The sequence below is a fragment of the Cyanistes caeruleus genome, chromosome 1, assembly GCF_971803275.1.
Source record: "Cyanistes caeruleus chromosome 1, bCyaCae1.hap1.1, whole genome shotgun sequence".
Classification (NCBI taxonomy): Eukaryota; Metazoa; Chordata; class Aves; order Passeriformes; family Paridae; genus Cyanistes; species Cyanistes caeruleus.
The window spans coordinates 150,626,759-150,653,237 of NC_141701.1; the positions used below are offsets into that span (position 1 = coordinate 150,626,759).

A 26,479-nucleotide genomic window follows, 5' to 3' on the forward strand; every position below is an offset into this window, starting at 1 on the left:
GTGCAGAATTTCTTTTCCTGAGGACATTTGGAGAGGGGTTGTGAGTGAACAGTGTCTGTGATTTAACGGGAGGAGCGGAGACCGCGGCGGTCGGAAAGCCAAGCTCTCTCACAAAGTGCTTTCCCATCGTTTGCTCGGCCTGAATCATCAGTTTCTCCCAGATTCCCCAAAGTTTTCTTGCTTTTGAAAGCCCAGGCTTCCCTCAGCAGTTTGAGCTCTGTGCCTGAGGGATCTGCAGGCAGTGATTCATCAGGGAGACAACGCATCCCAAACACCGCGGAGGTCAAACGCTTCTTAAGGCAAAACTATTTTGTGATGATTTGTAGCCATATCAGGGCAAACAGAGCTCCTACGTGGCTAAAACAGGCAAATCAGAGATGGAGAAGGATTTCTTCTCATCCCTCAGGGCCCTTCTCAAGCAAGCACCACACGTTTTCTGTACTGTAACAAAATGTAAGTTTTATTCCATTTTATTAGTAATGGGTGTGGAATAGCCACAGTTGAGTTGGGCTGGTGTCCCTTTCCCTTTTGACCAGTGTTTAATATTCTAACTACAGCCCAGGTGTAACATTTACACTGAAAAATACTTACAGATTCAACTTCATACTCCAAAAATTTCTAGTACAAATACAGTTAGTACATTAAAAAAAAAAAAAAAAATAAAAAAAAACAATCAAAAAAACCCAAAACAAAACAAAAAAACCTATCCCAGACACTTTGTAACAGCACAGACTTGTTATGGCCTTGAGTTAAGTTCAAGTATTTCCCAGTGGAATGCAATGCAAGCAAGAAGGTAATCTGGCTTTTGTGGGACATTCCTGGCCCTGAATGGTAAGAAAAGAAATATAAGTGTGGGCACTTTATCTGACCAAGTTTAGCGAGAAAGTCAACGTTTATGATTAGTTCAGCCACAAAGCTAAACCTGTCTTGTGTGTGGACAAAACTGCTACCTGGAGAAAACACAGAAATAAAAACAAAGCATTAATTATACCATTGGTATTTCTTCCGTGGCTGACACTTCACCCTCTAAATGAATTTCCTTGAGCTGCTGGTTGAGTTCAGAACAGTTGTGGTGGGGATTTTGCTTGTGGCTGTGAATACTTTGCTGCTCTATCCTTTTCCTGCCCCAAGTGACAGGATAAAGGAAGGGACTGTTGCTCCTGCCCTGAAAGGAGTCATTCCTGCAGAGTCATCATTGCATTTGGTCACCTTTGTGGCAGTGACTCAGTGGTGAAACCCAACGTCCTAAAAGGTTTATAGGTCACAGAGTGGAGGAAGAAGGGGAAAGTGAGCAAATCAGTATATGTAGCAATAATAATAACAACAATAATAATAATAATAACAAGAATAATAATATTTTCTGTTTCTAGGGCTGTTTGACCCCTGCTGGCTCCTGTGTGCAGCCCAGATGGGATCTGGGAGAACTGGGATCCCTCCTGCCCAGGCTCAGAGGATCAGCAGTGTCCTCCAGGCTGGCTGGGACCTCCCAGGCAACTTTGCATCCCTGACACCAGAGTATTCCTGCTGGGAATATATCCCTGTGCTTGAGTCCTTGGGAAACATGGGAAGGCAGGATCAGCTCCCATTGGGAAGGGATGTTATGCAGGGAACTACTCCAGGCCTGAGGGCTGAGCAGGGCTGGGGGTGGTTACCCTGTGTCCCTGCCCAACAAGGGGGTTATTGATCCCCCAAGAGTCTGCCCTGGGTCTGGTACTCGTCAATACTGCAGTTATTGACTCTCCCTGCGGAAAGCAGCGTGTGCAGATGAGATGTGAGGGTGACACCAGCTGGGAAGAGGATCCAAACCCTCTGCAGGACCCACGGGTCACTCAGAGCCCCCTGAGCTCACCGTGTGACAGTAAAAAGGGGGTTTGAAGGAGGGCAGGAAGATTCTGGCTGGGGAATTCCACACATCTGGGGAGGGCAGCAATCCCCAGGCCTGCAGGAGACTGGGAGGACCCGAGTGCAGGGAGAGAAGTTGGCACGAGGACCAGCACTGCCACACTGCTGGGAAGACATGAGTGAGGTGGCTGGTGTTGGTCCAAACGGGGAAAAAAACTCTAGAAAAGCAGCCCTTGGAGAAAGGTTGATGAGATTGGAGGTGTTCAGCTTAAAGCAGATTTGAGGGGGAAAAAAGTCTCCAAACAGACAAAATATGCAGAGGTTAAAGGCATGAGACTTCTCCATGTCTCCATGGGGGTGCAGAGAGGGGGTTCACATCACCCTTGAGGGAGCTGTTTGATGGTGGCAAGTTGGCAAAGTCCATGGTCTTTTCCCACCCTCCTGCTCTGGACCTGGAATCTCCTCCCATGGGCACTGCTGGGGTTTTGCTGGGGCAGCAGGTGCTAGCCCTGCTGTCTAGACTGGGTTTGATGACTTGATCAAGTCTCTGTGACCAGGTTTGGGGGGGTTTTGGTTTAAAATCTGCCTCCCGCTTTCCTCACGGCGAGGCGTTTGCCAAGATTTTTTCCTGGAGCGTTTGCGAGGGAGTCACATTCCTATCCCCGGTGTGGTGACTCACGGGGGGGATCTGCAGGTCAGCAGGAGCTGAGGGGCAGATCTGAGTCACCAGGAAGTGCTCAGACCATGAATGGTGCTGAGGGAGGTGTCGCTGGTAGGGGCAGGAGAAATCCAAACTCCCAGCTCCTGCAGGGCACGCTGCCTTCCAGCATCGTGTGGGAAGCACGAGTTTATCTGGGGCTGCGGTATCATTGCTCATGGAAAAGGAATCAGAAGAACCCAGGCAGCATCCAGCCATGGTTATCCTCAGAGTTTCCATCCTTCCCTTGGGATCACGACTTTAAATACACACAGATTCCCACGGGACACAGGGCTGGGAATAAAAGAGAAGTCCCACTGATGTAGAGGACAAGCTCCTGCCCTGGACAGCTGCAGCGACCAGGGAACAAATTTCCACCCAGGATCACCTCTCTCTCTCCTCCCCAGCAGCCTGGGCTGTGACCCTGCAGGCATTTTTTCCAGGTGACAGCAGCCCTGTGAGCACCCAGCCTCTCCTGCTCTGCCCCAGCCAGCAGAGCACATTCCCACACGTGGGACAAGGACAAACAGAGCAGTTGGATATGTTTGTCTCCCCACCAACACGGTGTGACCTTTCTGAGCCTTTTCTGCAAAATTCCCAGCAGAAGGGGATGGATGGATGTCACTACTGAGTGCTGCTGTGCTGATCCTCCTCCTGGCTCCAGTCATCCCATTTGAGAGGGGAAGCGAGAGCAAACAGCATTCCAGGCATTTTACCAATGCCTTCAGCAGGACCAGGAACAAGCCTGGAAGCATTCCCCAGACAGCTACACAAAGCCACAAAGCTGGATATTTGCTGCTGGATCCCATTTCATGGGATGTTTCTCTGCTTTCCTTTTTTTTTTTTTGCTTCCAGGACTGCCCTCTAATGCATCACACAGCTCAGCTGAAGTTCCCAGGGGGTGAAGGGCATATCCAAATTCTCTGCCTGCTCCCAAGAATGGCCAAAGGGCTGGACACTTGGGGAACAGGCATCCTCTGGGCTTTTAGGGCCTGATCTCAAGGACATGAGAGTGATGTCCAGCGAGAAGCCATGAATATCCCATGGATAAGAAATCCTGGCACAGCCTGAGGGAACAGCTTGGCACAGAGAGTGCAGTGTTCAGGGAGAATTTGCTTCTTTTGCAATAGGTTTGATCTTGTAGGCTCTGCCTCTCTGGGTTCCCCGTGGTGGTGGTGATGAAACCATCCTCTGACAAATAACAGTAGGAACCTTGGAGCTCAGCAGCCTGATTTTAACACACACCCAAAGTACTCTAAGTGCATGAAAACCACCCTGAAGTCAGGCCCAGCTGAAAAAATTCCTCATAAACTCAGGAAAAACTTCCTGCTATTGTCCTGATCCTGTCCCCGCTGAAGCCAGATCTCCTGCAAAGCCCCCCCAGCAAGTGTGGGACCCCTCCCAGTTCCCCAGGTGGGGCTGGAGGCTGAAATCCCCCAGGGTGAGATCAGCCCCAGTCCTGGAGCAGCTGGGTTTCCTCAGGGGAGGTGGAAGGCTCCAGAAGGAGCAGAGGGTTGATATTTTACGTTTACACCTATCTCTCTATGCCTACGTTCACACGCACGTGTTCATACGTGTCTGTATCTACACATGGACACACACACACACATCAGAGACACACTATGCATAGATCTGCCACCTGCCACTATTTATAAGGGTTTGATTAAGCAGAAAAACAAATTTGCCAACAGTGCTTTTTTCCTCAATTAATCAGGAAAACAAATTTGCCGACGCCGGTCGTCTCAAAATTCAGCAAGTAAAGGAGCCTAAACCCTTTAGGCTTTTGTTTTCCTGCATAAAGGCACTTTCTGATGATGTGAAGCAGCAGTTTGTTAAAAACTCTGAAACTGCAACAATTCCCATCACATCTGTAGCAAGTGCTACACAGGCACCAGTAGGACGCAATGTCACTGCTCACTCCTGCTCCGGAGGGTTTGGAGCAGATTTTTGCTTCAATGCAGAGGAAGAGAAGACGAAACCTTCAGCCCTGTGCTGGTTTTAGGTCTCCCTGTGCGAGGCAGTCGCTGTGTTCCTGCCCCAGACCTGACACGAGTGCCAGCTCTGTCTCACAGCATCCAACGAGTCCTTCTTTGGCATCTGCCAGCCCGGGCAGGCCATCAGCTGTGAGCCTGCCACCAAGGTCCGCGCAGTATTTCAGTGGTTTTCTTACCAAAGGATCAGAAATTAATTTGATTAGGGGTATTTAGTAATTAAACACTGCCTGGCCTGCAGCACTCGAGCCTTGCTGTGCAGGAGGGTGGCTGATCCCTGTCAGCCTCACTTCCCTCCTGAGCCACCAGCAGCTCCCCTTCCACCACAGCGCATTGTCCAGTCTCTGCCGGGGGCTCCGCTGATGACCCAGGGGCTGGGAGGTGTGGGGGGTTTGCTGTTACTCTCTGGAGGTTCCTGTCACCCACCAGAGGTTCCCAGCTGGAGAACACGTTGGAAACAGGGAAGAAATGTCTTTTGTTAACGCACTGGAAGACAGCATTAAATTGGTCCGAAACTCCTTGTACTCTCTTGGCTTCCACACAAAAATCGTGCCCTGCGAAACAAACGCGAGATAACACTGAAAACCAGAAACAAACCAAAATAAAAGCCCTGCTCACGCTGCCCTCTCGCCTTCCTGACGGAGTTATATCCACACAGACGTCTTCCCGTCTTTACTGCTGGAGCTGCCTTTCTCCAGGGAGGCCTTGGGTTTAGCACCTTGTTTCTCCTGGGCGGTGTTGGCCCTGTTCTGCTCCACCACGGTGCCCCCCGAGGCGGGGCTGCTGGTCCGAGAGGGCTGTGTGTTGGCCTGGGTGCTGCTGTAGCTCTGGAAGGCGATGTCCAGCTGCTCCTGGGCCACCCGCAGGTGCTTGTGCAGCGTGGACAGATCCGCCGGCAGGTTCTCGTCCGGGCTGGTGCACTGCTGCTCCTGAGCCACGTTGGCCAAGTTCTGCTCGTGGGCCATCAGGCTGTTGGGGATCTTGGTGGACTTCTCGGATTTGACGACCAGGTTGTACTCGGGAGGGCAGGAGATGTTCTTGGGGTAGGCGTAGTTGTAGGGAGGCTGCCGGAAGCTGTTGATTTTCCGGTTGCGGATGGCGTCGCGGATGGTCCCGAATCCCAGGTGGAACATCTCGCACATGTTCAGCAGCAGGCACAGGCAGCTCACCACGTACATCACCAGGAGGAAGATGGTCTTCTCCGTGGGCCGGGACACAAAGCAGTCCACGGTGTGGGGACAAGGGACCCTGTTGCAGACGTAATAAGCTTCCACCTCAAAGCCGTAGAGCAAATACTGCCCTATCAAAAAGCAAACCTCGAAGGAAGCCCGGGTGAGGAGCTGGAAGACGTAGATTTTCATCAGTCCCTCCTGCTGGATACGCCTCCTCCCGTCGTGCTTCTGCTGCTCCTTGCACTTGGGCTTGGCCTTGTCTTTCTCGTGCTCGGCCGCGTCGTCGGAGATCATGGGCTCCTCCTCGTCGGCCTCCATGGCGTCCTCCATGTTGCGCACGGCCTGCCAGTTCAGGGCAAACTGCTTCTTCTTCTTGAACCCCTTGAACTTCTTCTCCTCCTCGGCCGAGCGGGCGATCCTGTGGATGGCGTAGCCCAGGTACATGACCGAGGGCGTGGAGATCATGATGATCTGGAAGACCCAGAACCTGACGTGCGACAGCGGCGCGAAGGCATCGTAGCAGACGTTGTCGCAGCCTGGCTGCTTGGTGTTGCAGGTGAACTTGCTCTGCTCATCGGAGTAGATGGACTCGCCCCCCACCGCCGTCAGGACGATGCGGAAGACGATGAGCACGGTGAGCCAGACCTTCCCCACGAAGGTGGAGTGATTGTGAATCTCTTCTAGCAGGCGGGTGAGGAAGCTCCAGCTCATGTTGGTCATAAGGGCTACTCAGTTATAACCTGCAGGGAGAGGGGGAAATAAAAACCAGGGCTGTGAGGTCATGTCTTGTGCCAGCAGGAGGAACAGAGCAGGGACCGTCCCCTGGGCACTGGTGAGGCCACACCTCAAATCCTGGTGTCAGTTTTGGGCTCCTTTTGACAACACTGGGGTGCTGGAGAGTGTTCAGGGAAGGGAACAGAGCTGAGGAAGGTTCTGGAGCACCAGGAGAGGCTGAGGGAGCTGGGAAAGGGGCTCAGCCTGGAGAAGAGGAGGCTCAGGGGGAATTTCTGGCTCTGCACAACTCCCTGACAGCAGGGGACAGCCAGAGGTGTCGGGCTCTGCTCCCAGGGAAGGAGAGGGAACAGCCTCAATTAGCACCAGGGAAAGTTTAGATTGGAAATTAGGGAAACTTTCTCCCCTTAAAGGGTGGTCAGTGGAGGATGCTCCCACATCACAGAGACTTGCCCTGCTGAAACATCTTTCATTAGCAAACCCAAAAAAATGCAAAGAATCAGTGAAAGAATGGGAATATTTATGTTTACAGGCTGATGGCCCTTTTAAGTTCCTCTTGAAACAAAGCAAAACAAAACAAAACTTTAATCAAATACAGACTGTTTCAAAAATAAACCTTGAGAAGCTTCCAAGAGAAAACCATGCATTTATTAGGAGACCTGGACAGCTGGGGAGGAAGAGCTTCTAATAAGCATTTTGTGTTTAGCTTAACTTGCAGTGGGACCTCTGCCCGAGTTCCTTGGGCGACCTCAGGCAGCACAAAAGACAGGAGGCAATTTCACTGCTTGACTGGTACAGATACTGGGAGATAAAAGCAGAAGAGAGAGCACCTGCACCCCAAGAACAGTGGAGGAAGAAAAGAGAAAGGAGAAAGGAGCTTTTTTCCTATGTGGAAGGAGTTGGGACATCAACCCTAACTCTCCATGCTGGGAGAGCATGGCTGAGTGGGGGTGAAGATCCAGGGGGGGAAATGATCATAAAATCCCAGAATCCTATAATTTGGAGGGTTGGAAGGGACCCTAAAGATCATCTTGTTCCATGGGCAAGGACACTTTCCTCTAGACCAGGTTGCTCTAAACTCCATCCAACCTGGTTTGATGATGCCGTGAGACACTAACTTGGCTTTGCACCACTGGAGACACAAAATTTGGCTGTAGGGTTTCGGTGCTGGGAGCAGCCACAAGCACGACCCCACACGGGAGCAGGAAGGGAAACGTGCCCCGCTCTGCTCTCCACAGCCAGCCTCTCTGGAATGCGATTTTGCTCCTGCTGCTTCCCAGGACGGGAGCCAAGCAGAGCTGGTTTGCTCCGCGCTGGTTCGCTCGGCGCTGCCCCTGTCGAGGGCTCTCGAGAGCAGGCAGATGGAATTTTCTAACCCTGCTATTTCCAGATCAAACAAATCCCCTGCGAACACAAACCCTCCAGTCTTCACACGCCGGGCCGAGCCTGTGGGAGCGCTCTGCAGATGGTGCTGTTCTTGTCCTGGGCTGGGGAAACTGAGGCAGGGAGGGGAGAAGCAGCTGGGTCATAAGCCAGAAGGAGAGGTGGGGAAATTCTTCTCTCTGCCCTCAATCCTCAAAGCTGCTGGGACCAGAATCCCCCTCTCCTGCCCCCAAAGTGATGCCTTGGTCAGTACAACTGTGCAGGTGGGACAATTCAGGCACTGCAGGACGTGGAAAGTGATGCCCACTGAGATATTCTTTACTTATTGAGGAAATTTGGTTTATTCAGGGGTGAGATGGGGAAGTTCCCTCTTTGAGTGCCTTTTTTTGCTGCCTTACAGTGGGTACACCCTCAGGGGTCTTTAACTCTTCCTGTGTTGTGTTCACATTCAGATATGGGCAAACTGGGGTGTTAAATGATTTGCAGAATTAATCCAGGCACTCAGCCAAGCTCCAGCTGATGGGGGGCTGGGAAGGGAAGACCCTGCTGGGTGTGGGGCATGGTGCATCTGTCTGTGGAGCATCCGGGCCTGGATGAGGCAGGGTTGGATGCAGCCCCACCTTGGCTGGCCCCATGCAGGTGTCCAGACACCCCCAAATTAGCTGCAAGCCCCCAATTGTTCTTAAAAATCCACTTTGAATGTCCTATAGAGCAGTTTATCCAAAATTCAGTGCTCCCCAAAAGGGTTTCTGAAGCCTACACGGAGGATAATTCAGCATTTTATGGTCAAATGTTACTCATGGACACATTCCCAAAGCTCCAATGCACCTCCCAGGAGCTGTTTGCTGGAGCAGGGAGGGTCTGACCAAGCTTTTGGAGTAAATATTCAAGTTTTGAACTGGTATTTCTCAGGGTTGTTAGCAAAGCACCCCCTCTAGGAGGCACATTTTAGAAAGGAGAACCCAACTAAGTGCTCCCAAATCTCCTGAGCCAAGGAAAAGGGAAGGAATTGTAAAATAACAGAAGTGATGGGTTGTTGCTTTGAGAAGACCATCCCTGGCTACCAGCCACCACCCTGAGCTGTGGCTCCTGCCACTGCCCCTGCACATCTGGATCTACAGGAACATCTGCAGGAAACAGTCCTGAGCTGTTCCTGTGGCCCTGGGACCCCTCTTTGTGGGGTCACACCTTGGTATTGCACCCCTGTGTGTCCACCTGCCCTCCTGGCATTGTATTTGGGAGCAGGAGCCGAAGGAAATGAGGTAGAAACCCCTCCCTACAAATCAGTTTGGTTAAATTCCCAGTGGGTTTTAGGATTCACTGCCTACAAAGACTAAAATGTGGGATTTCAATGTTTTTAATTGCTTGTGTGGGGGTTTAGTGGACCTTGATGTTTTGGAATCAATTATAAATAAAACAAGCTTCTAAGGAAAGTTTTGTTCACAGTGCTGATTAATAGATTGGCACTAGGAAAAGGCTGTGGCTCCTCTCCTCACAATCCCAACCTTCAAAGCACAGAAAGTGGATTTTTGCATCTTTCCACCTGCTACAGACCCGATTCCTCTGTGCAGTGTGAAAGTTACGCAGTCTGGATGAAAAATAAAGCAAAGAGAACCGATCTGGGTGGATCTGCAGCAGGTAGATGGATTAGCTGAGGTGGTTCATGTAGCTCAGTTGTCTCCCTGAGAAAGGACTCCCCATCCCTGTGGCTTTGAAATCCATTCATTCAGGCATCCATCATCGCATGCCACCTCCAGGGGTGTATGAAACACACACAGGGTACCAGCTTCACTTCAGAACAGCTGCAAAGGGGGGATTGGACTGCTCAAACCACCTCAAGTAGTCAGAACTGTGTGCAGCCAGTTCCTGTGAATGAGCTGTTGGCTCCACGTTCTCACCCACAGTGGTTCCCCAAAACCCGCTGACCCCTCCACACAATCTAGGCACAGCTCTAGGAAGTGGGAAAACTTTATAAAACTGAGTCTAAAATACGCCAAAGAATGAAAAAAACCACATCAATCAGCGCTAGCGGGACATCCTTCCATTCTGCACGCTTCTCTCTCCGCTGCCTGAACTGCAGGGAAAACAACGGCGAGGGGGGAGAAAAATCTACTCACAGAGACATGATGCTTCTCGCGGTGGCTTTCCCTCCTCCACCGACATTCCTGTGCCTCCAATCCCTCCGCCTTGCCCTGGATAAAGCCCCGCCGGCTCGGTCCAGCTGTGCTCCAGCGGTTGGGAAGCGGAGCTCCAGGGATATTTAAGGCGCTGCCAGACCCCGCCTTTGCCGCACCACCTGCCCGACCCCCGGGGCTGCTCCCACCGCCTGTGCCCACCCTCCTGCCCCTCGCCAAGCCTCGCAAGGTGCTCCACACACAACGCCAGGCAAGAGAAGGGCATTGGTTTTAAATCCAAACAAGCCGCCGGGTCTGGTTTTAGGAGCGCTGCCTGGAATTCTGCCCTTGTGTCGGTTGGGAGTAAATTAATAGCATCAGCTTGTGGCACTGGTAACAGATTTGTCAGACTGAGAGCATGACTAATTGGGAACATGTGGGAAACACATTCTGGTAAAAGTTCCTTGGCTGATGGGGGTGAAAAAAATAATAGTAATGAAAAAAAAATAAAAGTAGGGGGAGCTCACTGGTGGGAAACACTGCCCTGGAGCTCCGGCTTTGCTGCACTCCCAGGAAAAGCTGGAGGAGGTGGATCCCCTCTCTCCAAGCTGGTGGGGGGAGCAGAGAGCAGGTGAAGGGGTTTTGAGGACCAGCAGAGACTTTTCTGGCTTCTTTGCAGCTGCAGGAGGGAATAGCTAGGATGGGGATGCACTGAGACAAGTGGTTTTCAAGGAGAAAACCTCCACCCTGATGGCCCAAGGATCACCTGCTCCATCCATGAGGAGCTTTGGCATTGCCCAGCAGCACCAGGGCTCGGGGTGTCTGCTGAGGTGGAAATGGAGAGGATTTCCAGTCATGGAAAGTCCACCCAAGGGCCAATGAGGAGGAGAAGGAAGCAACAGCAGCTGCCAGGTCATGGAAATGATCGGATATCAGGGAAGAACTGCCCTGGGATGAAGGGAGGGTGTTAGAAACCATAGGGTTTATCAGGAACTATTATCCCTGGTGCTGACAAAGCAGGATATTCAGATTTCTGATTTCCCAAGAAGCCTGAATGGACCTGGAAGGGTAATTCCTGCTCATTGGAACTTGTTGCCTGGCTGCTCTTGCAAGGAGCAGCATCTGTACCACATTTTATTGCAGTAGCATTCCTCAAGGTTTTCTGCTATAAGCTAATTACTCACTTATCATTACTGATAATTCCCTGTTTGGAATTAGTCACCCTAGATAGGCAGGAAAAGCCCTATCAGCTGAGTGAGGTGTAGAGATGAACACACCTTTGTGGGAATTTGCCACGCCAGGAAAACCAGGGTTTGGGAGGCATTTTTGGGGAATAAACCTCTAAAAAAAGTTAAATTACCACAAGCCTGGCTTCATGTTTCAACTTCAGCACATGGCACGCTGACAGCCTGCTCTCCCAAAGGCCACAGGGAGGTTCTAAAACACCAGCACCAGGCCTGGAGATCTCCAAACCCATCCCCAGCCTCCCTGGAGATCTCCCACTGAGAGTGAGAAGATGCAGCAGGCTGAGGCCACATTATCCCTACTTATTCCTGGGGCAGGGATTGGCCTCCAGCACGCTGGGGCAGTGACCTCCTTCCCCTGCAGGTCCTTCAGCTCTGGAGACAGCTGTGGGTCACCTCGTGGTCACTCCACAGGGGCCACTGAATGTTCTTGGGGTGCATCCCCTGCCAGCAGGGTCCCCCCAGCACACGTCACACCTGCTCCCTCTGAAAGCCACAGCCCGTGACATCCACCAGAGCCCAGGGATGGCCACCAAGAGCTCCTTCCCACCCAAGGCCTGCGGTGAAAGTCCCACCTGCTGGTGCAGGACAGAGCTGCAGGGAAGGGTTATTGGTTATTTAAAAATAACCAGCTGAGAACAGCTCCCAGGCTCTGCAGGACTGCAGGCAGCAGGAGATAAAAGGCAGCTCAGCGTGGTCCCAGTCCCGTGGGTCAGGAAGATTTTCCAGGCTCTTTGCTTTCTAACCATGAGGGTTATTTATACACACAGCACTCGTGTCTGGGCAAAGTTTTGTGGGGCATCTGTGCTTCAGGCAGGCCAGGCAACATCTGCTGCTGCTCCAGCCATCACTGACCCATCACCCACCCATCACCCAGGGAAGGAGGCAGGAGGCAGAGCCATTAATGAGTGTACAGAGAAAAAAACATCCCGTGTCCTCAGTTCAATGCCTGGCTCTGAGAAATGGGAATAAAAGAGAGGAGATGGAGGGGAAAGGATGTGATGGAGCTTTGTATAATTCTGGCTGCTGCTGGGAATCACCTCTCCAAGCCACCTCTGCCCCAGGCACCATTTGTGTGTCAGAGCAGTGATCTATACATATTTATTTAAATGTGCTATTGGAATAAATAAGTGCTGTCACCAATGATAATGAGACCCGGTGTAACATCTCCCTGCTAGGTCAGGGATGAGGAGTGGCCATAATTACCCACTCTGAGCACAAACCTGCAAAGCTCTCTGCTGGATTGTGCTGACAGGCCATTTTCTTCTCTAATTTTCCTCTTTTGGATGTTCATTTGTTCAGTTTTTAAACTGAACGCAATGAAGGTATTCATCTTTGTGCAAATGATGAGCCTGTTTTTAACACAAGGCCCACTGTGTTGAGACAAATGTGACAAAATCGGGATAAATTAAAAACGCCATCTTTTTACCTTATTGATTATTGTTGGATTTGGGCTTTTGAGATGATGGAATTTCACCTCTGAGACAGAAAAATGTTTGAACACCACGAGCGAGAGCAAAACGTGAAGCAGCAGTTTTAGTTCTTATATTTTTCCTCTTGGATTTATTTCACTAAACTTTTTTTCCCTGACTTTTGGGTGTGGGATGCAGGCCTCATCCTCACTTTTGGTGGCTGTGTGTGCTGTCCACTTTGAAAGGGATTTGTGATGGAAAGTGTGGCAAAGGCACTACTTTTTAAAAAGTAATGTTACATATTAATTAATATTAATTATTAATTAATATTAATTATGCCTAGTAATTAATTTTAAAAGGAATATTGGGATGTGGAAAATAGTCTTTCCCCTTCTGCACAGACTAAAAATCCAGGGAACTGTGTTATTATTCTTATTTGCCAGTAATTTGGTGGCAGTTATGGGGAAAAAGGGATCTGGGGGCTTCCAGCTTGGTCAGAAAGTGACAGTCACAAGGGAGGCACACCGAGGTTTCATCCCCTTCAAGATGGGCTTCAGGGGACACCCCCCTCCTCAATGTGTCCTCCTTCCCTCCACCCTCTCTTCTGCTTTCAGAGCTGCTGTCCCATGAGCACACAGGAATCCATGGGTTTGGAAGAGGATTTGGGCTCATTTTTGACCGCTTTGGTTCAAGCCAGTGTTGCAGATTTGACATTTCTAGTGGCACTGGCTGATAGGACGAGGTGAATGGAGCACTGTGGAGATTCCCAGAATGGTTTGGGCTGGAAGAGACCTTAAAGAAACTTCAGTTCCACCCCCTTGCCATGGGTGGGGACACCTTCCAGTGCACCAGGTTCCTTGGACAAGAGTCCAAATGTGTGTCCCACTGGGACATCTCCATTTGCATTTCCTGGTGGGAAAGAGCTCGAATGGGAGCTCCTTCTCCATGCCTGGAGTCTCCAGAGCCTCCAGCAAGCCCAGGAGCCAAGCTGTGTCCCCAGGGCCCCAGGCTGTGTCACCGCCTCGGTGACATGGCCGGGCTGGGCCACATCTCTGGTGTGCTTTGGGACAGGCCAGCGCCTCCCAGCAAGGATGGAAGCACCATGCTGGGACAGAACTGAGGTTAATGGGTGGAGGGGCTGTGCCTGGGGTCAGAAACAGCCCATTTCTTCATGGAACAAACCCAACCAACAACTCCATGGCTGATGGGATCAAGGACAAGCGTGGCTGTCCCAGGGAGCCGTTCAGGATCTGGGAAGCTGAGGCAGGAGGGAGCAGGTGGGAATGGCCCCTGCTCGACTCAGCCGTGCCAGCCCAGGCCTCCAGGCTCCCTTTCAGTCCCACCAAACTCCCTGACTTAACACCAAAACTGTTGGAGTCTGAGACACAGAGTGTGTGCCCTTGTTTCTAATACTTAGTTCTAGGATCCAAAGAAACACTGAATTTCATATAACATGAAATTCATGAGCGTGTTTTCATGGTGATACATGAGAACAAATGCTAAAGTTAGATAAGAAAAATGTAAGTGTGTAGATTAGAAAGTTTCTTAAATCACTGGGTGAAAAAGAAGTTTAGAGAACAAGAGACAAGATGGAGGATTTAAGGTGTTGTCTCTTGTCCTTCTTCTTTCTTCTTCATGTTCTTCTCCTGGGGGTTTTTGGGTAGCAGTGAGTGATTGGGTAAAAAATGCCACAGTGCAGCACACAGGTGTTGGGTCATTGGGTCACTAATAAAAATAATTTAGTTGGCATCTGTTAATTGGGTAAATGGGCATATAAAAGACCTTGAAGAGGATCTTTTTTAGCCATTTTACCCCTTTTCTATCTTAGTGCACATAGCTCCTTGAACCCTGTAATGCTGATAAGAAAAGAATAAACAACTGAGACCGAACGAGAGAAAACTGCCTCCCTCTCATCAATCTTCAGTTCAAAGGGAAAAAGAACCCAATCCAAAAGTCCCTAACAAGACACAAAACCATCCCAGTTGTGCAAACTTCTTCCCTCCTTCATGCAGAGCTTTGGGTGCTCTCCAAGATTTGGGGCTAATCAGGGCTCGCATCCTAAGAACTCAGCCAGAACCTTAACTCTGTTAAAAAAAACCAATTTACAAGCAGCAGAAAAAGCTGTGCCAGGGTCTGTTCCTAAAATCTGCTTCATCACCAATCTCTGCTTAGACTTTTCAGGGCAGTGGTGATGACAACCCCAATGCAAATGTGTCGTTTGAAGGGCAGAAAGACAAAATCTCTGCTATTCATCATCAGGTTGGTTTTTACGCCATATCCAGCTCTGCTTGTTGGATGAACCCAGGAAGGTTTTGATCTGGAAAAGAGTTATGTGGTTGGTCTCTGGCTCTTTGCAAGGATAAAACAGAGAAAATCTGGTCTTACACATTTTTCCAAAGCCCGTGGGGATTTTGGCTGAATAATGTAAGACTGTTTGAAAGCGAGGTGAGGGATGTTTTCCTTCATGCACTCTGAAAATGTAAACTCTGGCTCTGAGCTGCCATGACATTTGGACCACAGTTATGCCTCAGTTAGCACAAAGATAGGTCAGAAAATGGAATTTCTGTGAAGTTTGCATTGGTTTGTGCCTGGAGCCAGAAGCAAAAGCTGTTAGCAGAATAAATAACATTTCTGCTGAAAAGCAGGGAAAAGTTTCCTTTCAGATATCGCTGGCTGATGACTGCGGAAAGGTAAAAGCACTTCACTTTGAAATGACCTAAAAACTTATCTGATATGGTTAAATAACAATGAGATTTAAATTCTCAAGTACAAAACCCCAGAGGAAATGTTTAAACCCGAGCTGGAGAGCAGAAGCAATTTATTCCAGCCCTTCCCAGCTGAAAATTTCGCTGCGATGGACACATTCTTGAGAAAAATTTCAGTGTTGAGAAAAAAACACATTAATTTTTCTGAGGGGAACCTTTCTGCTGAAGTGTCTGAGGTGGTGAGATGACAGGGGATGTACTGAGAGCTGGCAAGAAGGGCCTCAGGTGGAGCCCTGGGACGTGGCTCAGCAAAGCCCTCTATAGCTTTTTTTTCCCCAGCATCTATTCCTGCTCCAAAGAAAACATCTGCCTCGACAGCCAGAGGTCAAATCGAGCCATTATTCCCTCCTCTATTTGCTTCCCTTTCCTGAAGTAGCTGGAGGAGCAATGAGAATGAAAGGCCATCTCCAACCCCACCCACCAGGGTCATCCCTGGAGTTAGAGCTGCCCGAGCTTCTCCTGAAATCCCATCATGGCTCCCTGAGCTCTCATAACAGGAAACAATAAAATTTCCACTCGGTGTTGCCAGCCCTGTGAAGCCAGGCCAGGCTTGCCTTGCTCTAGACCTTCCTGAACTTGTACAAAAGAGTGAAAAAAAAAAATAAAAAATTAAAACAATTCAATTAAAATTGGAGGAAATCCATCCCTGGGCCATGCAAAAGCTCACGGATCATCTCCTCCTCCTGCTTTTGTTCATGTGAATATCCCTCCATCCACAGTTCAGCCCACAGCGGGGCCTTAATGCAGGTGGGGGCAGAGGAAAAGGGTCAGGGTGTATGGGAAAGGTTAGGGGATGCTGGAAAAAAAGGGAAATGGACACATTTTTGGCTGCTCCAGAAAGGTGTGGGTTTTTTTTTTTCCCTAACACCTGTGGACAGGCAGAGGTGGAGTGTTAGGAGGGAGCTTGGAAGAGCCCCAGGAAAAGGGGTCAGGAGAGGTTGGGAGCTCAGCCACGGCTTCCGAGCTGCATTCAGGAGCTGCTGGGTGAGGTCCCTGACTGGTGCCAAGTGGATGAAAGGAACATTTTCCCCTATTCCTCAGCGGCACGAAAACCACATTCCCTGTGTCAGTGTGGGAAGAGGGAAGGGGATGGGAGCAGCAGCACCTTGAGAACAGCTTGAGCATAAAGACAGCAACCCCCAAAATGGAGGTGGAGCAGTTCTGTCCGTGGGACCTGCACAAGCAAAGCACAGGAAAGGACATGGAGCTGTCAGAGCAACTCCAGAGGAGACCCCAGAGCTGCTCCAGGGCTGGAGCCCCTCTGCTCTGGAGCTGGGAGAGCTGGGAATGTTCCCCTGGAGAGGAGAAGCTCCAGGGAGGGCTCAGAGCCCCTTGCAGGGCCTGAAGGGGCTCCAGGAGAGCTGGAGAGGGACTGGGGACAAGGGATGGAGGGACAGGACACAGGGAATGGTTTCCCACTGCCAGAGGGCGGGGATGGATGGGATATTGGGAAGGAATTCTTGGATGGGATATTGGGAAAGAATTTCAGGCTGTGAGGGTGGGGAGGCCCTGGCACAGGCTGCCCAGAGCAGCTGTGGCTGCCCCTGGATCCCTGGAAGTGTCCAAGGCCAGGTTGGACAGGGCTTGGATCACCCTGGGACAGTGGAAGGTGTCCCTGCCATGGCAGGGGTGGGACAGGATGGGTTTTAAGGTCTCTTCCCAGCCAAACCATTCCATGATTCCACAGTTCTTTGAAAGCAGCTCAACACCTCCTCCAGCTTTCCTCACCAATCTCCTCTTGCAAACACCTGCAATACTCACAGGTTTGGGGTGGTTTTGTGTGTGGAAAATGTTTTGCAGTGTCACAGTCAGGCTGCTGACCCTGAGAGTCTGACTCTTTTATTTTCCCCTGGAAGTTCCAGTGGAAAAACTAATGGTGTCATTTCTGTCATCACACACCTCATCCCTGTCAGACACAGGGACAGCCACTGCAGCAGATGGCACGACCTGTTCACACCCAGCCAGGACAGCCATGAGAAATGGTCCGAAGTTATTTAATGTTTTTATCTTCTCGCAGATAACGAGTGACAGGAGAAGAAGAAATGGCCTCAAGTTGCACCAGGGAAGGTTTAGATGGGATATTAGGGGAAAAATCTTCTTCACAGAGAGAGCTGTAAAATACTAGAACAGTCTGCCCAGGGCAGTGGTGGAGTCACCTTCACTGGAAGTGTTCAAAACTGTGTGGATATGGCACCTGGGGATGTGGTTTAGGGGTGGTTATGATGGTGCTGGGTTGACTGGTGATGATCTGAAACAATTCTATGATCCTCATTTTTTAGAAAGGCAAAAGTATCTGTAATTTGCCAACCAAAGTTGATGTTAAAGAAATCTCTCAATTCTACCAAGGCCAGGAGCTTGCAGCGAGCAAGTGCCCCATAGATTTGTCCAGGAACAGGACCCACAGGGCCCAGCCCAGGTATTTGCATCAGGTCCATGCTCTGCCTGGTTCTCAGGGTGTGGTCTCTGCCCTGGCCAGACCCTGGGACCACTGAGCCCTGCCCTATCCCACACCATCCTGGGGGCAGAGCTCATGTCTTGCTGCTCTGAAGAGCCTTAACAGCTCTGAGGTGGTTAAAGACCATCTGGGTCTCATTTGGAGCAGACGCTGTGCTCTAGAGCAGCTTCCAGGTCCTGCTCTGGTGTGTCACCTTCTCAGGGTGCTGAGTCACCCTCTGCAGTCTGCTCTGCCAGGAATGGAATCCCAGAATGGTTTGGGATGGAAGGGATCTTAAATCCCATCTTGTTCCAACCCCTTGCCACGGGCAGAGACACCTTCCACCATCCCAGGATGCTCCAAGCCCTGTCCAACCTGGCCTTGGACACTTCCAGGGATCCAGGGGCAGCCACAGCTGCTCTGGGCACCTGTGCCAGGGCCTGCCCACCCTCACAGGAAACAATTTATTCCTAATATCTCATCTAAGGCTACTCTCTATCAATATAAAGCCATCCCCCCTTGTCCTGTCCCTCGATCCCTTGTCCAAAATCCCCCTCCAGCTCTCTTGGAGCCCCTTTAGCCACAAGGAAGGGTTCCAAGGTCACCTTGAAGCTTTCTCTTCTCCAGGCTGAACAATCCCAGTTGTCTCAGCCTTTCCCCACAGGAGAGGGTCTCCATCCCTCTGGTCACCCTGGTGATCCTCCTCTGGTCTCTCAAACCCATCACCCACCACAGGGCTCTGAGGTGAAGCTCAGCCAGCAGGACTTGTGAGATAAGACAAAATTTTACCTGAACCATAATAGCTGAAAAACCAAAAATTTCTGTAGATTCCAACACTCATTGCTGGGATATCTATTTTATCTATTTCCCAATCTTTTGGCTTTGGAGAAGCCTCTGACTTGCCAGGTCAGATGGAGCCGTCACAGTGAGGCTGCTCCATGATCCAAGTGTTGTGCAAGCAGGGACAACGGCTGGGAACAGCTGTCAAACCCTTCCTTCCACCTTATAAAACCATACCTGTGCCCTCCCCAAATAAATCTGCTGCACACTTGCCACCCCAAATCACCAAAACGTCCTCCTGAGCTCAGCCCTGGACACCAGATTTTCTTTATGGTAATGAAATCTTTATGGTAAAGAAATTCAACACCAACTTTAAAATTATATTGAAGACAACAAGAAGCTGCCCAGAGAGGCTGTGCCCTCCCCATCCATCCCTGCAGCTCTTCCAGGCCAGGCTGGATGGGACTTGGAGCAGCCTGGGGTGGTGGAAGGTGTTCCTGGCACGGGGTTGGAATGAGATGATCTTTAAGGTTTCTTCCAACTCAAACCATTCTGGAATTCCATGAAGACAAGGAGGGAAATTCCACAGCAATAGTCCACAGCACTTAGATGTGACTTCGTGGCCCATTTCCCCATTACTAATTAGACCTAAACAGGGTTAAAAGGGAGGACAGAGACTCGAGCATGAAAAATAAAGCAGCAAATGGGCTGGATGTGCTCTTGCCAACTGTTCTTAGATAACAGACCAAACAGAAAATAAGGGAAAAAAGGAAACATTATTTCCACAAGAGCTTTCCTACCCTTCTGGCCAGGTTCCCAGCACGACCAGGACAGGTTCCTATGCTGCTCACCGAGATATTTCCCTACACTGATATCACCAGCAAGTATTTAATAACCCCTGAGGTAATTGCAGACTCGGTTACGCGGCCAGGTTTACACGCAGAGAGGAGGATGAGAGAGAAATGATGAGAGAGAGGAGAGCCCAGGGCTGGGCGAGCAGCACGGTACCTTCCCGGAGCTCCGGGATGGAGCATCGGCGTGGGCTGCTGGTCCTGATCCACTGAGGCTCTGATCCGAAGGCGAGCACGGGCTGGAACAGGGACGGGAACCTTCCTGGACGTGTTTACATAGGTGGTCCCCACCCGCTGACGCCGCAGAGGTCAGCAGCTCCTGCCTCACATCTGGACAGCTCCGGGTGCCCCGTGCCAGGAAGGGACACCACGTGTCTGTTCATCCCCAAAGCTCGTGGGGTTGGAGGGGTGTTGGATCAGGGTCCCCCCTCCCCTCAGGAGCTGGACAGTGGCATGGGGAAGGTGCCCCCAGACTGGCATCCAGGTGGGAATGGAGCCAGCGCCAGCTGGCCCTGGGCCACGCTGCTGCTGCTCAAAGCAAAGGTTACCCCTGTGATCTGCAGTGCTGGACTCCTTTGGGTATCCAGCAGGGCTCCAGCAGCACCTTCTCCACCCCCTCCACCACAATGGGCATGAACCCACACCTGCCTGTTGGCCAAACCCTACAGCACAGCACCAAACTTTGTACCAGCAGCACCAAACCCTACACCAGCACCACAAAAACCTACACCACACCACCAAACCTACATCAGCAGCACCAAATCCTACACCAGCACCACAAAAACCTACACCACGCCACCAAACCTACACTGGCAACACCAAATCCTACACCAGCACCACAAAAACCTACACCACACCACCAAACCTACACTGGTACACCCAAACCTACATCAGCACCACAAAAACCTACACCACACTACCAAACCTACACTGGTACCCCCAAACCTACATCAGCAGCACCAAACCCCACACCAGCACCACAAAAACCTACACCACACCACCAAACCTACACTGGTACACCCAAACCTACATCAGCACCACAAAAACCTACACCACACTACCAAACCTACACTGGTACACCCAAACCTACATCAGCAGCACCAAACCCCACACCAGCACCACAAAAACCTACACCACACCACCAAACCCTGCACCAGCAGCACCAAACCCTACACCAGGCCCACAAAAATCTACACCACACCACCAAACCTACATCAGCAGCACCCACCCTACACCAGCACCACAAAAACCTGCACCACACCACCAAACCTACACTGGCACCACTAAACTTGTACCAGCACCACCAACCCTATGCCAGCACCACAAAAATCTACCCTACACCACCAAACTCACACTACCAAACCTACAGCAGCATCCCCAGATCCTACACCAGCACCGCAATAATCTATGCCATGCCACAAAACTTATACTGGCACCACCAAACCTACAGCAGCATCCCCAAACCCTACACCAGCACCACAAACTTATACCACACCACCAAACCTGTACCAGCACACCCAAACTCTACAACAGCACCACCAAACCCACACCAGCACCATGAAAAACTACCCAACACCCCCAAAACCTACACCAACACCCCCAAACCTACCCCAGAGCACCAATCCATGCCCCACCTTCACCAAACCCTAGAGCATTCCCCAAGCTCATGGTGTGCCCAGGCTGGGACCACGATCCCGAGGGTTTGCTGTGATCCCAACATGCTCCAGACCAAGGCAAATGCTCCCAGCCTTGCTCTGTGGTGGACCAAGCTGGTTCCTTCACCCCACACCAAGCCAGGATAGAAGGACCCAGGAGATCTTGGCTGCAGCCAGGTGTTCTGAGGGGACCATTATGGGATGGCATCTTCCTCCCTCCCCATTGCATGGCCTCACTGCAGGAGCACATAATCCCTTCCAGCCTCAATCCTTAATGAGCACATGGGGCTGTGCAGGCCATGGAATCACAGAATCCTAAAATTGTGGTTGAAAGGGATTGCTGGAGATGATCCAGTCCAACCCCCTGACAAGGCAGGGTCACCTGGAGCAGGTGACACAGGAACTCATCCAGGTGGGTTTGGGATGTCTCCAGAGAGGGAGACTCCACACCCTCCCTGGGCAGCTCTTCCAGAGTTCTGGGAAGAAGATTTTCCTCATGTTGAGGTGGAACTCATTGTGCTTTTGTTTTTTGCTCCTCATCCTGTCCTGGGCACCCCTGGGGAGGCCACCAGTCCTGGGGGGACAGCACCACTCGCTGCCCCTCGGGCAGCCACAGCAGGCTGTGCTCCACCTGAGCTCACACTCTGCTTCCCAACAGGTTGCTGTGGGGAATGAGCACTAATAAAAAGCTGGAGAGAAGAAAGGATAATATGGAATTCAGCTGTGAAAACAAAGATTAAGTCCCTCTGAGCCTACAACCTCCCTTGGCCGACGCGCGGGAAAAAACGCGCCAACATCAATTCCTCTCCCCACGGCCATCCAACTGGGAATTGTTCATGAATGAGCGCGTTGAGGCAGAAGGGGAAGGCAGGAAGATGGAGGAGGAGGAGGAGGAGGAGGTGGAGGAGGAGGAGCAGCAGCACAGCCCTTCCATGCCTGTTACACAGGGGAAACTGCAGCTCATGGCTGTGGGCCTGAGCCAGCAGCGCTCCAGTGCCCAGGGCTGATCCACCCTGAGAAAAGGGGGCAGTGAGATGAGGATTCTTCATTTTTAGGCTGGTCCTGAATGCACAGATCTTCCCAAGGGAGCCCCAGGCCAGAGGGTGCAGGTTTTGCTAGAGAAATGAACAGCTCAGGTGAGCCCTGCCCTGCTCACACCAAACCCTCAAACACCAAACGCTGGGAAGAGGGGAGCTCCTGCTGCCAGGGCAGGTACCCCTGGTGAATTTGTCTTGTTCCCAGGCAGGGATGCCTGAAGCTTCACTGTGAGGCTGGGAATGGGACACAGAGGATGTTGCAGTCATGGTTTAATTCACAATAATACTAAAATCCCTCCACGATGTGCAGTGAGCCCCTTCCCAGGCTCCCAGTCTGGTGCTCACATTTCTTCCACACTTTGTGCCAGCCCAGGGCCAGTTCATCGTCCTCTGCTAAGTTTGAAGAGGCAAACAGCACAGAAAATGCTGTGGAAAGAGGGTATTTAAGGGAAAAAAAAGCCTGATTCTCCTTCACTTAGTGATAAATAGACCTTAAAATTGCCAAGCCAGACCTCCAGGCAGCTTTTGGGACATGCCTCAGTTTGTTGCTGCTCAGCTGAGGTCCATCCTCTTTGCTGTGGTGGTCACTGGCTGGGCAGCCAGCCCACCACATTTCAATACTCCAGGAAACCCCTGAGAATTTTCCAGAGTGAAAAGCTGCAATCACTGGCCCTGGCCATCACCAGAAGCTGAGAAAAGAAGATGAATTGGTGGCAGGCTCTTCTTGAAAATTCACTCTTTCCGTCTCTGATTCTTCCCCTCCCTTCCTCTGTAAGTCATCGTCCAGACAGAAATAATTAAGAAACCACACCACCATCTGTGTTTCTGAGAAACTTAAACAACTTGACATGAACCAAATCCCCAAATCATGTCCTGCTGGGGAGCCTGGAGCCAGAGGAGCAGTCCCACACCGGACTGGTGGCACCTGATTCACTGAGCTGTGATAAATACAGAGCCTCTGAGCTTCCTTGTGTCATTTACAAGCAGATCTACATCTTTTTTCCTGGCTGTTTTTTGGTCTCTGCTGACCTCAAAGTCTTGGAACCTCCACTTGAATCCCCTGGAGCTCATGTCAGTGCTGCTTGGCCAGCTCTGTGCTGCCTCTAGGCTGACTCCAGGCAGAAAAGAGCAGGAGATCCCTATTCCATACCCTTCATTCCCGATTCCACCCCTTGGTCACACAGGGGATTAGCTCTGGTGGTGGAGTGCTCGTTCACCATGTGAGAGGTAATGGGATTGGTGCCTGCATTCTCCTTTTGGGAGCCGGATGATCTTTAACGTCCCTTCCAACCCACACCAAGGGATTCTGTGATTTCCCCCTCTCCCAAAGAGAACAAGGGAAATATGGGAACAAGGGGATGGTTTTGTCTTCTCTTGAGCTGTGAGAGTCCTGCAAATCTGGACCAGACACAGCCTGGGATGGAGGGTGGCAGAGATAGGACGAGGGAAGGGACAATATCCAAACCAGGATGTCCCACAGAGATTTTCCCCCATGCATTGTCACCCTGTGCCATGTGAGACCTGATCCAAACCAGCTGCATCATTACCTCCTTCATGGATGTGTGCAAAATTCTGTATCATCACCCTGACATGACCCCAGACCCCTTTATGTCCATCCCCACTGTTTTCACTCGTGCTGCTGGTCCCAAAAGTGATCAGGCCTTCTCCTGGCACAGCTGACAGCACATCCCAACAACCTCAGCAGAGCACACCCAGCCCTTGTCCTGCTGCTGCCCACTCGGAGCTCCTCACTCCACCCTTTCCAAAAATCCCGCTGACCAAGTGGGATTTCTCCTTTGGCCAAAGGCTTCTTTTCTGCTCTGCATTTAATTGCCAAGAATTTCCAAACCCTGGCGGAAAATTAGAGAACCAGCAAAGCCTGCCCTGCCTTGGAGCGCGGCGCTCTCTTTTCCTGCCAGCCATCCTCTGTCAGGCACTGAGAGCAAAATATTTCGGGCCTTTCCAGGCACTAAATCACCCTGTTGGACTCGTGTTGGGGGCAGCTGAACTACACCTAGTTCCACCTATTGAAATGACGGCAGCAGCCTCCATCCCACAGGAACTGACCCCTCTGCTGCTGCTGGAAGTGCCGATGACATCCATTTCCAGAGGTGTTTGTGGAGCTTGGAGCCACTGCAGAGCCAGGGGAGGAGGGCTGTGAGCTCAAGGGACTGGAGAGGGGATGTGGGATGTTCAACACAAAGGAGAAGCCAAAATTCTCGTGGAGGGGTGGCCTTGCTGTGTTAGCCCTACCAGGCTACATCATGAAGTGTCATTAAGGTTGGAAATGAGCTCTAAGATCATCAAGTCCAACCCAGCACTGCTGTGTTCCCCTCAAACCATGTCTCCAGGTGCCACATCAGTGTGTGTTTGAACACTTCCAGGGATGGGAACTGCCCTGGGCAGCCCCTTCCAATGCCTGACCAGCCTTTCAGGGATGAAATTTTCCCTGATGTCCAAACTACACCTCACCTGGTGCTAATTGAGGCCATTCCCTCTCCTCCTGTCCCTGTTCCCTGGGAGCAGAGCCTGATCCCCCAGCTGCCCCCTCCTGTCAGGGAGTTGTGCAGAGCCAGAAATTCCCCCTGAGTCTCCTTTGCTCCAGGCTGAGCCCCTTCCCAGCTCCCTCAGGAATTCTCCAGCCCATTCCCAGCTCCCTCAGGAATTCTCCAGCCCCTTCCCAGCTCCCTCAGGAATTCTCCAGCCCCTTCCCAGCTCCCTCAGGAATTCTCCAGCCCATTCCCAGCTCCCTCAGGAATTCTCCAGCCCCTTCCCAGCTCCCTCAGGAATTCTCCAGCCCATTCCCAGCTCTGTTTCCTTCCCTGGATATGTTCCAGCCCCTCAACATCCCTCTCATCATGAGGAGCCCAAACACGGACACAGAATTCAAGGTGTCCCATCTGTGCCAGCACAGGGGGACAATCCCTGCTCTGGATCAAGCCAGGTGTCAGCTGGTTGGTCAGGATGCACATCAGCACCTGTTCCAGACATTGATAGAACCAGAGAACATCTAAATTGGAAGGGATCTACAAGGACTCTCCAGTCACCACTGAAGTTCTATACTCAAAAATGCCTGATGTGGTCACTGGGCTTCACAGGATTGAGAAATGGGGTCAGCACGGAGGTCACCACAGAGGTCACCATGGAGGTCACCACAGAGGTCACCACAGAGGTCACCATGGAGGTCACCACAGAGGTCACCACAGAGGTCACCATGGAGGTCACCATGGAGGTCACCACAGAGGTCACCATGGAGGTCACCATGGGCTCCTCCTGCAGCTCTCAGCAAAGTCTGCCCAGCACAGATGTCCACACACACCCCCAGCCCATCACCTGCCTCATCCTGGCCAGCCCCAAGAGGTCCTTGCTGCCCCACCAGCTCTCCCTGCTCAGATTTCTGTCCAGCTCCCACTTTAGGAATTTTGGGTGCTTTCACTTGCATTTTGGGAGATCACCAATTTTACCCTGCCTGTCCATACAATGTCCCCGTTAAGCCAGGGACAAGAAGGGGATTTGGGAACATTCAGCCTCTCTGCCGTGCGATGGAAGGGTGAAATCTGCTTCCCTGGGCAGATCTGTTTTTGAAAAGCAATTACCGGCAGGGAAGACCAAATCCCGCATTCCTCAGCGAAGGAATGTGGATGATGTCACCTCCTGCCCGGTGGCAGGAGCATTCCTGCCCGAAGTCTCTCCCTCCAGGCAGCCCCTGCCTTTCCTCCAAATATTTGTTTTGGCTGGTTTTTTGGAAGCTTCCCATTACAAGGAATAACAGCAGGATGGACTCTCCTACTGTAAGGTTTGTCCCTGAGCAGCACGTTCACAGGGCCATGGGTTAATAGAGGCTCACATGTGTCAGCCAAAATTTTACTGCCAGTAGCAGAAGTGGGGGATTTGTTGGTTTTGTGTCTTTTTGGTTTTTTTTCTCTTTTAGAATCTGTCTGGTTCAGTGCAGGCTGAGAGATATCAGAAATCTCTTAAAACAGAAGGTTCTCTGCTTCGCTAAAACACTTTGAACCAAATTCCTTAAATTTTCCTGTGTGTGTGACTGGACTAGAGGCACGTAGATGTTCTTGTAATGCTGTGCTTTTCTTTCCCTCCTTTCTTATTAGGATCCATCCAGCAGGACACATCTACTGAGGTGCCTCGTGCCAGCCAGGACCTTTCCCAAACAACTGGCCTGGAATCAAATGCCCTTTTGCCTGGCTGTGGAGTCCCAGTGGATGTTTCTGGGAGAAGGGTTGCAGGGCTATGGAGCAGCTGTGGGGTGATGTGGAGGCAGGACCTTGTGCCACACTCTCCTCAAAAGGATAAAATCGCTGTGGCATCCTCCAAAACTGGTTTAAGGCACTTGGGTGGGATTGCATTGTCTA

The 26,479-nt window shown here is 51.1% G+C and overlaps 1 protein-coding gene across 4 annotated transcripts in view; it reads right to left on the reverse strand.

Moving 5' to 3' along the window:
- Positions 1-432: 432 nt before the first annotated feature.
- GJC2 (gap junction protein gamma 2) overlaps positions 433-26,479 on the reverse strand; it is a 39,597-nt gene continuing 13,550 nt past the window's right edge. For 2 of the 4 annotated variants that reach the window (XM_023922054.2, XM_023922056.2), the window contains one exon: positions 433-6,442. In XM_023922054.2, coding sequence (XP_023777822.1) covers positions 5,175-6,422 — 1,248 coding nt within the window. In that variant the 5' untranslated portion in view covers positions 6,423-6,442 and the 3' untranslated portion in view covers positions 433-5,174. Of the gene's footprint in view, positions 6,443-9,934; positions 10,308-19,574; positions 19,657-26,479 lie in introns of those variants that run through there. The other 2 variants (XM_086867356.1, XM_023922055.2) reach the window with 2 other exon arrangements.